The sequence below is a fragment of the Chelmon rostratus genome, chromosome 22, assembly GCF_017976325.1.
Source record: "Chelmon rostratus isolate fCheRos1 chromosome 22, fCheRos1.pri, whole genome shotgun sequence".
NCBI lineage: Eukaryota > Metazoa > Chordata > Actinopteri > Chaetodontiformes > Chaetodontidae > Chelmon > Chelmon rostratus.
The window spans coordinates 2,224,604-2,241,866 of NC_055679.1; the positions used below are offsets into that span (position 1 = coordinate 2,224,604).

Consider the following 17,263-nt stretch of genomic DNA (forward strand, 5'->3'; position numbering starts at 1 on the left):
GCAGCATTCTCTTATTGCCCCGCTTCTCTGTAAAAGAAGCTCTGCCTCGACTGCCTCGACTCTGCCTGGCAGCCGCCGTGATTCTTTTTAAAAGAAATTGTTTAGTTTGAGCAGAAATTGTTCTTTTTTTCAGCTTTCATGGTCAAACTCGTGAATGCCTTTTTAAGCGTTTGAATGATGTGTAATAAAAAAAAGTAATTGAACAGGAAGTTTAGCTCAATTGCTGGACCTCTGTGGGCTCAAGTCGCGGCTAATCTCAAGTATTGAATGCAATTTTTGCAGGGATGGAAGGCTGGCCTCAGTAAACATGTTGCATTTGACATATTTAATGAGTTGCAGTTGCAGACACATGTGGTTTTAGAAAGCTACGCTCGGAGGGATGAGTTATTTTTTCCAATTTTCAATGTACTTTGTGTTGAGAAACACTCCTAATGCTAGCCACAGTTGATCTCTACTGAAGTTGGAAAAAGTAAAATTCCTGCCGAACTGTCCCCTTAATATGAGACAGGCTCTGTGGAACATGCTTTCAGGGCTCAGAATATTGTGTGGTCACAGTGACGGTGAAGGAGACGGCCAATGTGACAGCAACAAAAAAAAAGCAAAAGAAAAGTCCAGACTGGAGGCCTGTGCGCCCTGTCACATGTTTTCTCTGTGGTCTCAAAGGTGTCATATTACCTGTGAGAATAGAAAGCCCACAGTTCAAGTGTGACTGACTGTCCGACTGTCTGTGTGTCCCTCAGCCACCTGTCTGACTCCAGACTCGGGGACCTCCTTCACATCTGCAGCCCCTTCATCAAACGAGCCTGCCTCCTCTCTGGCTATGTAAGGGTTTCTTCTTTTTCTCAACATTGAAAAGTACCATACAGCTGGATGTGCATGCTTTAATCAGCTGCTTACCAATTTACCACTTTATGTAAGACTTCCTTCAATATTGGCATCCATATTTAAGTGTGCACTGCGACACTGTAAACGGCCTGTCAGAGGTTATTTAGAGGCCATAAACAGGAAGCTGTTAATCGTACTGACAGGTGTCGCCCCCACCTTCCTCCAGGTGGTGATCATCATGTCGGTCCGGCTGTGGCTGATGGGAGGATCCATGCCTCTCTTCTCTGAACAGGACAACCCCGCCTCCTTCTCACCTCACCTGCTTACCAGGTCAGTATCTCACACACACACACACACACACACACACACAACCTGTATTTGGATTTTAAAAAATATGCTATTAGTAGTCGTTAGTCTGGTGTTATTTTGGGTTTTATCACTATCATTAATTGTTATTACTAATTATTATTAATATAATAATAATCAATAACAGTAACCAATAAATAACACAGGTTCTTGAACAATTGTTTGATCAGCTAACTGTTTATTGGTTGTAGGCTGTGCTCATCGTGGTTTTAGAGATTTCAATGTCCATTGGTCAGTCCACCGCTTTGGCCCAGACTGAAATATATTTATAGCTATTGGATGGATTGCCTTCAAATCTGAGAAATTCATGATCCCCAGAGGAATGATCATAATGACTTTGGTGATCCTCATACCTTTCCTATAGGGCCAGTCAATCAATTATTAATTAACGTGATGGATTGACTCAAAATTCCCAGACGATGTGTCCGAATGACTTGCGGTCAGCCTCAGCTATACTTTGTGTTTATTGCTAATATCTTAGCATGCTAACATGATAAACTAAAAGTTAGTTTGCTAACATTAGCATTTTGCTCAAAGCACCACTGTGCCTCACATCGCCACTGGCATGGCTGCAGACTCCAATCAAATTTGTACCTGGATAGGAGTTGGTAATGAGATAATATCAAGTTAGTATTAAGGATCGGGGGTGCCTGACAGTAGCGAGGTCCGATGGCCCTCTCATCGGTGAAACGGCACATAATCTATCATTAGCACAGCAGCGGTGAAAAATAGCTCTTCTCTCCTCTGGCCACCTGGGAAATTTATTGCGGATTCTCATATCCCTCACTTTGTCCGTCCTGCTCGCCTTCATTTTCTCCTCTCATTATTTCTGCTCCCTGATGTCTGTCTGAGCCTCCAGTATTCCCTCATCACTGCTCGCTCTGTCAGCGTGTCCTCGCTCCATCCATCCTGCTCTTGTCTCGGCCATTCAACACTGACTGTGCAGGTAGAAATATGAAATAGCTTTTCAAAGCTAATCCTGACTTAACGGTCTCAGCTTTCCCCAGGGTTTGTTCCAGGGCCCCTGCCGTTCAACCTATATAGGCTTAATCTCGGATAAATCATGCAAGACAATTTGATTGCTTATCATAGCTATGCAGATGACACCCTAATTTACTTAGCTGACTGTGATCCCCACTGAGCCACGACTTAGAACAAGTCAACAGATGGATTTTAAAGTTTCAATGATGTTCAATTAAATAATGACAAGACAGAAATAACTGTGTCTGGCAACAATGAGAAAAGACTGAAGGTCATAGTTTAATTTGATTCCAGAGCTGTAAAGACGAAGGCCCCTGTTAGAAAATGTGGTGTTTTAGTGGACACTAACTTTCACCAGCCACACCAAGGCAGCTTTTTATCATTTCAAACAAATAGCAAGTATAAGAGGTCCAGTCCAGTCTGTAACTCTGATAAATACTGTCGAGAAGACTGAGACTTAAGATTAAGATCAAAGTTCAAAATATGCAAATATTGAACAGTTCTTTCAAATCATTTTTATAATGGAGGGATCTTATTCTGTGCGCTGTTTTTCTATGTATGTTTTCTTCGATCGTTGTTTCCGTTTTGCATGATTTATGTGTTTGTATTTCATTTTACTCAGTCTTTGATGTAACTGTATTAGATTTAATACGTTCCCATGTAATATTTTCTTTATCTTTCCCCATTTCATAGACACACTATTTTGATCACTATACAGGAGTATCACACAGTGTTATCTGCTGTAGATTGACTCTATCATGCAGATCAGGACCTCAGGAGTGATTAATGTGTCTCTGTCTCTCTTTATACAGTAACTGAATGCTACTCATACTGCCTGAAAGCTATCAGTGTGTAGTTTTTTCATCTTTTGTCCTCAGCTTGGTTTTGGATTCAGCACCTGTAGAAGTTTTGGGGATGTGCACACTCTGTTCTCTCTGCATGTGAGGAGGTGTAGAACAGCTGAAAGCTTCACACCTGAAGCCCAGATCTTCTTCCCATGAGGCTCCGGGAGGCGAAATGCCCATGTGCCACCTGACAAATGACTCATTTTCTATTTCTGCTCCCCCGATCCCTCACTACTCTTTTCCTTCTTCCTTCTGTTTCTTCTGCTGTCTGTGAGCCTCTGCCGACATGTGAGTGTGTGTGTATGTGGGTGTGCTTGTGTGTATGCGATAATTTGCGGTTAGAGGGCTTTGCAAAGGGTGGAATTGAATTTATGGGCCAGACCCATCAGATGACGGCAGGTGGAGAACATTTTGCTGCATGCTAAACGGCCTGTCAGCACCACCTTGGAGGGCTGCCTTATCTCTGTGTGTGTGTGTGTGTGAGTGTGTGAGCTTACGACAACCTCCGCAAGTCCTCTGCAAGTCTTTGTATGCCTATTGACCCGAGCCTGTGTTTATTTCAGACTTTGTCTCCCGTGTCTCTAGCCGTCAGTCTCTTTAATAGCCAATCTGGGCACAAGTCAGGGGAACAAAGGGACACAGCAGAGGGATCGGGAAGAGGAAGGAGCACTGCTAGCTCCTTTTCATTTTCCTGACATGTTTTCATTGTCATGTTCAGAAGGGATTCAGCCGGTGCCCCCTCCTTGCGGCCTGTCGGCAGACGGCTTCTCGGCTCAGCTGAGCTTGTGACTCTTCCTTTAGATTGTTCTGGTGGAAATCAATAGCTAACCTGTGGCTGGTCTTCGCAGCCTGACTATTCAGAATTCAGCCCGGCACAGCCTCCGTAAGAATCGATGAGGACTTTAGCTCAGTGTCTTTTGTGTTGTAGCCCCGTTTGGCTGGAGTCACAGGCGAGAATCGACTCAGAGTGGAACCCAGATTTGATGGAAGTCAGTTGTAGGAACGGAATAATAATGGCAGGGGGAAGAATGACTTGCTAATTCAAACAAGATGTCTAACATCCAGGCACATTCTTTATGGCCAAAGGTGCATCAGCAACAACGACAACCCTAGCCAGATAGTGTCTGTACTTTTGGTCTGGAAATCATGGTTAAGGGAAACCTTAATGCTGTAGCATGCGATGGTATTTGATCAAAATAATGTGCTTTAAACTTCATGGCACTAGTTTGTGCATGTCCCTTTCCTGTTACTGTGTGTACCTCTGTTCCTGTTAGCATGACAGTACCCCCTTGCACAAAGTCAAGTCCGTAAAGAAATGGTTCTCCCCTTTTAATGTTAAAGAAATTGGCTGGTCTGCACAGAGGCCTGCCTTCAACCCCATCCGCCACCTTCGGGAGAGCGATGCGAACTGTGAGCCAGGCCTCATCACCGCCATCACTGTTGGACCTCTTAATAGTCTTGTGGCTAAATGGCAGCAAATGCCTCCAGCCAAGCTCCAAAATCTGGTGGAAAACCCAAAACCAGTAGAGTGGATGCTGTTATGGCAGTGGATTAATGCCCAGTGTTTTGGAATGGCATGCTGAGCCATAACATATGGCTGGAATAATTGGTTGTCCATATTCGTCGCTTTTCTGTTTGTTTTTCTGGCATTCGCAGACTTTTAGGTCAACCTCACTGAGCAGGGGTCAGTGGCTGGCCAGAAATAAGATCAAGGTGACATTCACATCTGACGCCAGGAGCCATCTTTAAACCCAGACAATCTGGCGTCAGCACTTCAGATATGCATCCATTTTTCAACCTCTGCTGGCTGTATTGGGACATCCAGGCTACTTTATCTTGACTACTCCTTTTGTTTGTGTGGTGCTTTCACTGCGATGTCACCTGATGCACGCAAGATGACACGAGCATCACAGCGCTGATGAAAAGATGAAATCTCAGGACGAACTAAGCACCTCATTTACAGAGTCCATAGCAGTTTTCCCCTGGTTTTAAAGGTGGCCACAGCCCTGTGTTCATGTGGTGAGAGAGGGATAACAGTGGAACACAATGCATGCTCCAGTGTCAGTAAAAGACATTTCTCCTACAGTACATTGCATTCAAGCCACAATCCATTCCTCTTCACCGGTCTGGGCAGTAATGACATGTCCCTCAGCCACTGAGCTGTCTGACTCGATCTTAATGAATGTGTTTATTCTTGTACTGCAGTTCTTGCGAAAACCAATTATAGTTTCAGGACATGTCCGCATTACTGTGGGTAAATTTGAAAATGCTGTTTATGTGTCAAAATCTTTCCGCCCACAACTGCCAAAACAATGTAAACCTCTTGCTTCCTCCGGTGGTCGACAAACTGGTGCATTACCACCGTATTCTTTGTGGCAGGAGGAAGTATGTTGAGCATAATTGAGACACTATGTTTTTACATTCAGCGGCAACATTTGAATGAATTGATGCATTTATTAACTGCACCGGGGTGAAAGGGACGTGGTCAGGATGGACGTGAGCGCCATCACACTGATGTCCAGGGTTCATATCCTGACCCTCGCCTGTGGGTAAGGTTAGGGAAAGATCGTGGTTTTGGTTAAATTTGAATAAACCTGCTGTGAATCTGCTGGCTGTGGACTTTTCCTGAATGAAACCAGACCATGATCTTTCCTGAACCTTAACACCAAGAACTGTGCATGCCAAATATAACCATAAAAAAGTTTAATAATGCTGCAGGCAGTCACTGTATGAGCAAAAACTAATATGTTAATTAACATTTCCTCATTATGTTCATAGAAAACCTAATGTATTTGCTGTTAGAAATTAGTTTTATATTAAAGTCTATATATATATATATAATTTCTAGGAGACAGGGTTGCCATTTGATGAGCTTTTAAGGAGTCTTGCTCTGTTGGGGGCTGTAATTTTTCCATTTAGTTAAAATAGGTCTATAAATTGGCTTTAACAGATTAGCAAAACAATTTTGACTTCCTCCATTTTCACACAAAAGTCATATTTCATGCTGAGCTGGCAAAGTAGGACCGGGAGCTGTTCCCGACCCGCTTTAAAATACAAGGGTGTGACAGTATGACAGTTGGTCATTGATGCTATAATTATGACTGTGGTGGGGAAATGAAACATTTGATGCAATTAAAATCACTGACCAGTGCAGGTAATGTTCAAGTTCCTCCACCTCGCCTGAGTCTGAATTGGACTCAGGTGTACTTAACCCCAAGAATACCTGTTTGTTTCAGTTAGAGTGAGGGTTTTCAGCAGTCTTTGCTTCTTCAAGGCGTTACTGTAGTGGCTTTTAGGTGCTAGCATTAATGCGATCAGTGGAACATCACAGTTTGTGTGTGTGTTTTTGCTGTTGGGCGTGCTGAAAACCCCCACATTGCCCATGCTCTATCTCTTTCCGCCATATGTTCAATCCTCCTTTTTTCCTCCTTCTCTGGCCCCTCTTGTCCTGTTTGTGGGACCAGACCACGTGCCTCTCTGTCTGACCCTGCCCCTGCTGTTTTATCTGAAGCAGATAGCTGCCATGCTGTGGACAGATCAGTACTCTAGACAGTCATGCAGGTCTCGAATCCACCGAGAGGAATGTAGAGAAAAGGGGAGGAAAAAGACAATCACAACTAAGCAAACACAGCAAAAGCAGCGGCAACACGACTCAGGCTGTTAGCATTCAGTACACTCTGGACCTGGCATGGGCTTATTTGACTGGGCTCTAAAGGTCAGGTTAGAAAATTACTCCCGATCAATATTTAACCTTGTTCATTTATCCTCTGGTAGAGTGACAAACACTTAAGTGTTGAGAGAAACAGGATGAAGTTGTGATTTGATTTCCTTCCCTCCTCTGTTCCATCTTTAACTGCCCCACGTCCATCTTTTCTCTTTCTCCACATCCTCCTCTCTCTACCCCCTCCAGGATTTTGACCTATTCCTACCTGCTGTCCTTCAACGCCTGGCTGCTGCTGGCCCCCATCGTGCTGTGCTACGACTGGCAGGTGGGGAGCATTCCCCTGGTGGAGTCGCCGGGCGACGTGCGGAATGTGGCCACCGTGCTGCTGGCCGTGGTGATGGTCGCTCTCTGCCTGCGCTGCATCTTCTCCCTGCAGGTGAGAGCAAGAAAGTGACAAGTAGATGGAAAGTGGCTGAGAATGCACGAACTCTGATACTTGTCTGTTCGCATTACATCATGCGTCTACAACAGGTGAGCAGGTGACAAAGCTAAAGCTACAAACTTCACCATCAAGGATTCCTAACTCTCGAACGCCGTCATCAGGCCAAAATTTCAACAGAACCAGAAGTTTGGTCCATGATAACTCCTCTATAACCATGACCACGTCCATGACCTCTCTCCTAGCATCCAAGTGTTATGCACTAATTGACTAACTGACTTCCATGGAACTTTCTGTGGATATTCATGGTTCCCAGAGGATGAATTGTTACTTTGGTCTCCTTCTGACCTCTCCTCGTGCAACACCAGAAACATTTAATTCATGCTCCACCAGCCGTGGAGCGAAAGCAGTGCATCAGCACCTTGTGATTGTCGATCCAGCAGGTAAAGTCATTGTGGCTGTGATCATTTCGTTTTAAAACCAGAGTTATTAAGTCATTTTAAACTGCCGTGCAGTATTCCGTGTGTCGTATAGGCCTTCATCGTCAGGTGTATAAAGGCCCGGTCACCACAAATGTCTTTGCAAAATATGTGGTCTTCAAAGCTTGGTGATGTAAGGACTAGTCGTTGGACTACTTCTCTTTGGTGGAGCAGCTAGTACTCCAGCAGAGGAGGCTTAAATAAATGGTGCACCGCAGCTAATTAGCTAGAACAGCTTCAGGGGCTCCACCCTAAAAGATGATCATCAGGCTGGAAGACCCAGACCTGCATGTCATCATCATGTTGAATGGCTACACTTTCTTTTTATCTGTGTCGTTGTACAACAGCATGGCAGGCTGTAAAAAGGACCTCACAATGAAAGCAGCTGTGATAGAAACAGATTGGGCTAATGGAAACATATGGGAACAGACAACCACAACATGGAGCACCGCAGCCAGACAGAGATGATCTGTGGTGCCAGTGCGTTTTTTTGAACCACCCCACCCCTTCACACCAGGACCCACCCTTTGTTAGTCTATTGACCCATTAACACACTGGCCCATGTGACCTTAATGACTCACATGATAGCCAGACAGGTCCATGACCCTGCAGGAGGATAAATACCTGAGACTTCCCACCAGTCAGTTAGAACTGAAGAAGCTTTTTGCATGAGAGGCGAAACATCTTCTTGAACTACAAACAAGTCAAAGCTTAGAAGCACCATGACCTGGATGAATGAGAATCTCCACAGACAGCCCTACTAGCTGTCTCCATTTTGGAATCTCTGGCTCTCCCTTGCTATTGGTCAATGGTGCAAAATGTTGCCGTTAATTGCTGGTCTCATTGAGTCTATGCTCAGCCTCATCGTCTCACTGGTGCCTGGAGCACATCAGCGCAGTCCCTCACAGTTTTTTAATGTGCATGACCCCGCTGACCTCTCAGTTCACGTGCCTTTTGATAGTGTAAGCCCCAGTGCCCAGTGATCATTGTGACAGTTTCCCAGAGACAGTCTTTGACTTGATTGTAGAGTAATAACAGCTCATTCTCTTTCCGCTCAGTCTTTTTGAGTGTTCCACTAAAGAGCACAATGCCTTTTTAAGGAGCTATTAATCAGTGCTTTTTCAGATCCCAATGGGACTCTTAATTAGTGCTTCATTAAAGGCAAGTGTGCTGAAAAGGTCAGCCTCGTCAAGCCTCTCCATGTTAAAAACATAGGAAATGCACCGTGCTTCAACTACACAGTCCCTCTCATTTCCAGTTAAAATAAAAAGTTATGGCATTGTTCACTTCTGATGGTGTATTTTAGGTTGAATTTACTGGTTATTAACAAATAAAATATTAAACTCGGCTGTGCATTCATTTCAAACACCCACACAAATGTTATATATCCTCTTCTAGTCCGAGGTTATGAGGCATGAGACACAAGCAAGTACAAATACACAGCTTATATACGTCTCCTCCTCATTACTTTCTATTTTTAAGCCAGGCTCGTCTCATCCACCGTGAGACGCAGACCATGCTCTGTTTTTTCCTTTGGATATATGCAGTGTGCTTTACTGAAAGGCGTGTTGTCTGCAGGGAAGAGGTTTTCACTCTCTCAATCAGCACCAGCTTTTTTTGTAATTCCTCGTGTCCTCCCGTAACGCTTAACAGTCTTATTCCTTTTTCCCACAATGCCTCCCTGCTTATCTCCATCTTCCAATTCAGATGGTATTCGGTTGAAGGAGTCTTTATTGAACTCCGCAGCAGCTTTAGGGTGAAAACATTCTTCGAACTGAATGTTTCTTGGCTAAATATCATTTAGTCACACTAAGTGCTGCCAGGTGCTGCTGCTGCCGTCTCCTCGGCCTGTTCTGGATCTGCATTCATATTTGATAAGTTCTTCTCACAATGAAAAAGTCACGACTCTGTCATGCTTGTCAGCCTTGCACTCCGAGAAGTCAAAATATTCAAAATAATTTCCTTTTCATCCACCAGAGCTTCAGTGGAGGAGAAGAGTTCTGCGCTTCTGGAAGTAGAATCAGCCCGGAGTGTTTTGTACATGGAAATTGTTCTTTGAATTTAGCTGATCTTAGAAGCAGCAGACTCCTTTCTGCAGCGCCTGAAGACACACACGCAACATAATTTAAAGCCTGAACGTAGCCCGAACTCATCCATGATGACTGATGCCCAAGATGCAACACAGCTCGTATCAAAATGAGGATGATTATTGAGGGAGTGATTGGCACTGCCTCATAAATGGAAGGCTCGGGTCATAGCAGTGCCTTACAAAATCACTTCACACTGATAAATGAGCATATTATGACGTGATTATTACATTTTACTGTGTTTATTTGATTTGAGGGACAAAGAAAGGGGTTAACAAAGCAGGCCCAAATACAGGAAATAGAGAGCAAGCCAAATAAAAAAACAATAGATGTAGACCTCTCTGCAGAAGTAATTATTGAAGTAGACCAAGGCAGTCTAAACCAGACAGAATCAATGATAAATGTTTGTTCACTGTGCTTTCCTCTTTCTTCAGCTAATGGTGTGAAGGTTATTAACCCTAATTTAAATTCAGTATGTGTTTTAAATTCAGATTTCTAATTTGGAAACTTAAAGTTCTGTTTTTTTCTTCCACAGCAGTAAATCAGTTGAAACACGTACCAATGCTTTTTGGGTGGGAGGTGGGGGTCTTTTCTAGGGCTTTGTGTCCTAACGGTGACTACACAGCGCAGCGCCATGAAATACAGAGAGGGAGTTGAGTTATTGCGCAGCAGAACACATTGCAGAGGGTGAGCGGATGGAGAAGGAGGTGGAAACAAACCAATCATTTCAAAACAGAATTTCAAAATAAAAGTCTGAATGTTCAGATTTCACAAAATAGCATTCTAAAATATTTCGGAGATGCTAGCTTACACTGAGAATAATGCTGCCAAGCAACATTTAAGGATGATGATGTGACTCAAGCGTAACCACGGTAACTGAGTGCACATGTGCTGTTTTATGACAATATCTACTACGAGTCTAAACACTTAGGCAAGGCTAAGAGGCTTTTTGCAGTGCTCCTTCATAAAGTCGGGAAATATTTTTCATGAGGGACAAACTGAAGTTGGAGTTTCAAGTGTATAAGATGTAGTGTCTCGCCGATTTTACCTATGTTAGGATCAATTTGTGTCAAAGCAGACTGTGTTCAGATGCGACAGGCTGGTGTTCCTGGAGTTTCCTTCTCAGAACACTGTGTGCTACTTATACAACTTTTTAGGTGTGGGCCTGTAGCTGAGGGCAACACCACCAACACAGAGTCACTGTGCAAAGATGTTCTGTATTTTATGACTGTGTGAGAGCTGCAGGATGGGAGAAAAGTGTGTCATAGTTTGTGTTGAATTATACTGTCAGCACTGATGATGTTGTCGGAGAGGGACAGAAAGAAATGTGTGTGTATGGTGTGTATGGGGTTTTCAAAGTCATCACACTTCCTCTTTTTTTTCGTGAATTAAAAATCAGTCTCGCACACACTCACCTCCCTCAAATCGCATGCAGCTGCAAGTATTTTCCTGTTTTCTCGTCCATCCCGACCTTTGCTCCCTGCAGTCCAGTGCTGTATAAAGTGCAAGCTGCTGACCGCACTGAGACCTCAGGAAGTAATTTGTGTTTCAGCGTGCCCATTCCTGCCCTCTCCCTCGACCTCACGGTGTGATTGACGTGACGCTGATGACCTCTGGGTGAGCCCAGAACCTCAGTGCCTCTATCCTAACTTCCTTCCTGCCTTAAAGGGTCTTAAATCAAGCTCCATTTTGATCCACAACTCTCAGTGGAAAACACATACTGAGTGCTCTACAGAAAGAAGGTCCTTGACCTGCTGGCTCTCAGGAAACACACATACGTGCACACTCACACAGAATTGAATTTTGAAAGTGGCAAGGGAGAAGAGTGCTGGATGAGTTTTGCAGTAATGTTTTGCGTGGATGTGTGTGTTTGTGTGTGTGTCCCATCTTATCTGTGACTGTTTATGTCTGTGTCCACTTCTGTGCAGCCACTGTCGCTGTGTTCGAGCCTGTGTGATGATGTTTCAGTGCCAGTGGTCAGTTTATGATAGTGATTTTGTGTATGTGTGTATGTGCATGCGTGACGCCAGACCATCTGTTGTTCTGGCTGGCCTCTCCAGTGTGGGTGGCAGGTGTTCATTCAGTTTCTGTCTTCTTTTCCTGGACGGTCCAGCGGGGTCCCCTTGGTAGAGGCCTGGAGAAAACTCCTAGGAAATTAGAATGAGCTCTTTAGAAGCCCTCAGACAGCTATTCTATTGTATTTTTTGGGTGGGATGAAATTGTCCCTGAAGCATAATTTTATTTGTTTGAAATATAATAACAGCCCACAGTGTCTCATCTCTTTCCTAGCCAACCTTTGGACTTAAAGGTTAATGTGTGTAGAATTTGTACTTGATTACATTAGGATTAGCCAATACGACAATATAAACTGGGAGACAATAGAAATCTGTCAACATTTAGAGGTTTTACAATACAATGATATTTATTCCCTAATATCTCTGGATATGTAAAACCACTGGCAATATTTGATTTTTATGATTCATGCATTAAAAACTAGGAATGTGATGACTGTCTTTGACAGTATCTTAACTTCAATAGTAGAGTAGATGGCTGCTGTGAATGATTGCTGTGTGATTTGCTGTGGGACAGCACTCTTGATACTAACTTTTATTGTGAGTTCCCATCCTAGGCAAATACTAAACAAATGAACCTGTCGGTTTTCAATACAAATTACCTCAAAGGATGGGCTGGTTGTGTCGTCCTGAAGTTTGTTGGATGAGCCTTTGGGATAGGAGAGCTGTGTTGACTTGTGTTTAAAATGAGGACTTTGTAGACAGTAGCCCCTGAAATGAGACAAAGCTCTCCTCGCCCTCTGAGCACTGCCCATTACCATGGTTGCAGATCGCAGGTTTCTTATCCAATTATGAAAAAGGGTTGCATGACTCACTTCAGATGAAAATTCACCGATTTTCCGCTGTGTAAATGCAAACACATTCAGACTACAAGATTAACAGAGCATCACACCTGATGGTGGTAATATTTGGCTGCAAGATGGAGCTATGCACCAACCTGACCTTTCTCTCTCTCATTCACACATCTCTCCCTGTTGTTAGTGTGTATGGTTTTGTATTGGAAAACACTGAAGGCTGACACAGTTCTCAGCACGTTTCAAGATGCAGTTTGTTCGACTCACCTGTCAGGTGAACTCTAATTGTAATTGTGCGATTTGTCTCTCGTCGACGAATGTCAGGCCACTGAGAGGAAGGATTGTTAGGGACATGATTGTTCAAATTTTATGCACTGTATGTTTTAAATGGTTGGGGTGAACCCAGTGAGACTGAGTGCAGGTGAGGTACAACTATACCAGCCAAGAGCCCACAAAAGTTAAATGGACTACCAGGCCTTGGATGACACAGTGTCGTACACAGAGGAAAGCCGGGAAAGCCGGGGTGATACAAGAGAATAAAGAGAGAAAAATAAAGGACATAAATCAAAGAGCAGCAGAGGATCAAAAGATTGGAGAACAAACAGAGAGGAGAGAAAGATTTAAAGAAGCGAAGAGGAAGAAAACAGAAAGGGAGGTGAGAATGAAGCCAGTCAATTTGGATGATAGATGGCAATTAGATGTAGCAACTAGCTCTACTGGAAACTACAGTGATCGTGTCTTTGTTTCATGTTTGTTGTTGGAAGTGAGGATTTAGCCACAAGTTTGGCTCAGTAAACGGTTGCTGAGGTTACAGGCACAATCAATTGGCTAGAAATCCAAATTAATTGAATGTGAGTGGATTGGCTTGTAGCTAAGTAACCTGTGAGCAGGGCCTCCAAGTCCAATGCCCAGGAACTCTACTGGAAAATGATTTGTTGGGATTTGTTCTCTGTCCCAAGTGAAAGAGCTCAGTAACCTCGGGGCTTTGCTCGTGAGTCAGGGTAAGACGGACGGCAGTGACAAATTGATTGGTGCTGTGACTTTAGTAATGCAGACTCTGTACCGGAAGTACAGCAGAGGAAAGAGGGAGCAGAGTCTGAAGCTGTGGTCAGGACATTTTGGTAGCGGCCAAATAACCACCATCGATGCAAGTGTCTGAGATTTTTCCTCTGCAGGCTCCCCCACCGAGACACCCTACAAACAATTCATGCTTCCTCTGCATCACAAAGCTGATTTGAAATGTAATTGTAGCTCATTAGTGTGTGAGAGTGAAAATGCTGAAATATACATGACATACATACATGCATGGATGCTTCAGGTTCATCAAAGGCAACATTATGACAAATGGATGAGCCAACAAACAAAATCACAATCAGATGGGAAAACAGATGAAGTGAGAAAGTAGTAGCCGTCGACAACCTTATCAATTAAACGAGTAGATGCATGAGGCAGCTGGTCAGTGAAGTGGGGGTTGAAGGGAAGAATCTTTGTGAGTGAATGGGTGACTGCTGACTGTAAAGTGCTTTATAAAGGCACTCCACTTACCATTGTGAATGGATAAGCAAGTGGAACCAATCGAACGGAGGAAGAACTGAAACTGAAATTTACTAATACCAACAGAAACTGATGGATTAACAGAAAACAGCAAAGACGAGGTACTGTGCTGGAGAAGATATGAGGAGGAGGTGGAGGTTGTCCCGTCGTAATACTAGGATTTGGTAGGGAATCAATAATATTGACTTCCTACCCATCTCTGAATGTTGTAGTTTTTGAGGAGAAGAGTTGGAGCTAGCTGACCTTTCCAGCTTATTGGCTGAATGTCTTTCTTAAGAATGTGGCCAGCCTGAAGCCTGAAGTGCATTTTCCAGGAAGCAGTTCCAGGAAGCAAGCTTGTTATTTATTAACTCACCATAAAAAACAACATTTTAATCAACCCTCACAGCTGATGACTAATTCACAAATAGGGATCTACCCTATTAATTTATTGTACGTAGCTTACTTTCAGTGTAGCTTTTATTTCTCACATGATACAGTACGAAGTGATAAACAAAATGAACCATGTGGACATTGCATATGGTTTTGTTGCAGCTCTCTGTAGCCACAGAACAAACAATAGCTGCATAAAGGGAGTTTTCAGACCGGTTTTAGTGCAGCTAAGTGAGTTTCTGTTTGTCTGTCAATGATATCTGTGCACATTTACCCCATCAGCAATCAGAATTAGTGCACTGCAGCTTGTTTGTGTGGCTGCAGTCTGCCGTATCACTAACTCTCAGCGTGCGCATCACTGTCTGTGATATTACTAGAGGGCCATTAGCGTCGATGGTGCCATCAGTAGTTCTCTGTTTATGTTAGTAGATGTTCATAATGTTTATGGTAATATCAGTGTCAGATCATATCAGCCGCTCGCAGTGTGTTTTGTGTGCTCCTCTATTATATTCAGGCCATTACCAGCCGAGGATTGCACCAGCAGCTCATCAGTATGTTTGTTCATTGTGTGTCTATAACATCACTATAGGCCTCTTCCAGTCATGGGTGATCTCAGTAGCTGTGGGAGCGCCTGTCGCCAGCCGACCGAGCCTCCGACTGGACCGACATTAATCAGCACTTCACACTTTCTTTCACGCTCATTACTGCTAATGAGCGCATTGACTGAACCCAGTGAGGGGCCGCCGACTCAGCCAATTAGAGGCCTGTTTGTTCAAATAAACACAGCCTTGGTGGGATAACATGGAAGGAGTGAAGGCAGAGGCTGTGGGCATTCTAAAATATGAATGGCCTCAGATATGGGCTCTATGGAAAAAGGAATTAACTGTAATTTGATAATTTGATCGCTTTAATTGCTTCTCAGTTGCACAGACCAGTGTTAATATTTAAGACAAATTGGTCACGGCTGCTGAACATGCATGTATCAGTGTGTGTGTGTGTGTGTGTGTGTGTGTGTGTGTGTGTGTGTGTGTGTGTGTGTGTGTTGGCAGAGTATGAATGGCACATATTACCATTCATAATGCAGCCATGCTGCTGGAAGCGGTTACACTTGGAGCGTTTTGACTTGATTTATTGGAAAATGTGATATCGGGTTTGTTTGCAGTGAATGTACTCATATCTCTGCTCTCTCTCTCTCTCTCTCTCTCTCTCTCTCTCTGCAGAGACAGGAGAGCAGGGTGGTGTTGGTGGGGTTGCTGTTCCTGGTGTTTCCCTTCATTCCTGCCAGTAACCTTTTCTTCAGGGTGGGATTCGTCGTAGCCGAGAGGGTTCTCTATATGCCGAGGTGAGTCAGCGTACGTGGGCGAGTGAATGTGTGCTTTGTAACTGTGTTTATATTTTTATTGTGTGTGCTTTCTACTACAACTCCTCTTCTATAAAGAGTAAATAAATATAATTTGGTCGGTCTTGGTTAATCAGTCAAATTTCAAACAAAACTTTCTGTGGTCCTGATCACACCGGAAACATATTACTGTTTCTTAAAGGATAACTTTGTTTTTTTACAACCTGGACCTTATTTGTAGCATTAAATACGACCATTTACTCCCCCAGACAACTTTGGTGGCATTTGGAGTCATTTGAAGAAATTAGCCCCAGAGGAGCGGCGCGTATATCCGTATAATGCGAGTACTCGGGGCATCCATGCGCAGCCTCTATATAACGCATAATCTGCTGCGAAACTCGTTCATATTCCAATATTTTGTTATGATATGCTGGTGCTATTCCCCTCTGAGCCCGTGGTGGCATGTTATCAACATCCGGCTTCTCTAGACAACTACCTCTGACGTGGATGATGTCATTACCGAACGCCAGGCGCTGCGAGCAGCCAGCCACAACACGGCTGACTCTGCGGCAGTCGGCTACGAATACGCAATAACAAACCATAGCTGTGCCAAAATACAGCGAAACTAGCCGATGGCCGGCTCAGAGGGGAATAGCACCCGCATATCATAACAAATATTGGAATATGAACGAGTTTTGCCGCAGATTATGCGTTTATAGAGGCTGCGCATGGATGCCCCGAGTACTCGCATTATACGGATATACGCGCCGCTCCTCTGGGGCTAATTTCTTCAAAACGACTCCAAATGCCACCAAAGTTGTCTGGGTGAGTAAATGGTCGTATTTAATGCTACAAATAAGGTCCAGGTTGTAAAAAACGAAAGTTATCCTTTAAGTCCCTTTGTTTGTTTTGTTATTTACGAAAAAATGATGTTTAAGAAAGCATGGACTACTAGTTTTCAAAATGTTGGTGCCCAGGGTCCTTTTGGTGGCCCCATCAAGGCTAGGACACGCATCACCACGGTGAAGCCAGTTAATATGATTGGATGTGAGGACTGAATCTTGGTGTTGACAGTCCAGAGAGGAAATCAGAACCATGTCAGGCCCAAATACCCCCAAAGTTTGCAGGTTGTGTGAGTTCATGGCCTGAAGGCTAGACCTATAAACACATTTACCATCCAATAGCTTTGCAGGGTTAAGCAATAAGACCAACTGACTCTCTAAAATGGTCTTTTAAAAATATAACAATTGCAGATTTTTTTGTCAGTATAGCTAAAACTGATGACAAATTATCTGACTGAGGGAGAGAGAGATGACCAGACAGGTTGAGCAAATGTCGGGGAGGAAACAAAGGCAAACAGTAAAATTATTCTCTGTTCTGTCCGTTGTAAACATCCATCACCCACTTCCTGCTTCAACTTTGACCTAATATTCTCACTGCAGTTGT

The 17,263-nt window shown here is 43.7% G+C and overlaps 1 protein-coding gene across 1 annotated transcript in view; it reads left to right on the forward strand.

Annotated features, from left to right (window-relative positions):
* Positions 1-17,263, forward strand: part of tmtc1 (transmembrane O-mannosyltransferase targeting cadherins 1) — a 133,565-nt gene that overhangs the window by 77,376 nt on the left and 38,926 nt on the right. The window contains exons 5-8 of the mRNA XM_041964362.1: positions 741-822; positions 1,052-1,155; positions 6,928-7,117; positions 15,699-15,820. Coding sequence (XP_041820296.1) covers positions 741-822; positions 1,052-1,155; positions 6,928-7,117; positions 15,699-15,820 — 498 coding nt within the window. The remainder of the gene's footprint in view (positions 1-740; positions 823-1,051; positions 1,156-6,927; positions 7,118-15,698; positions 15,821-17,263) is intronic.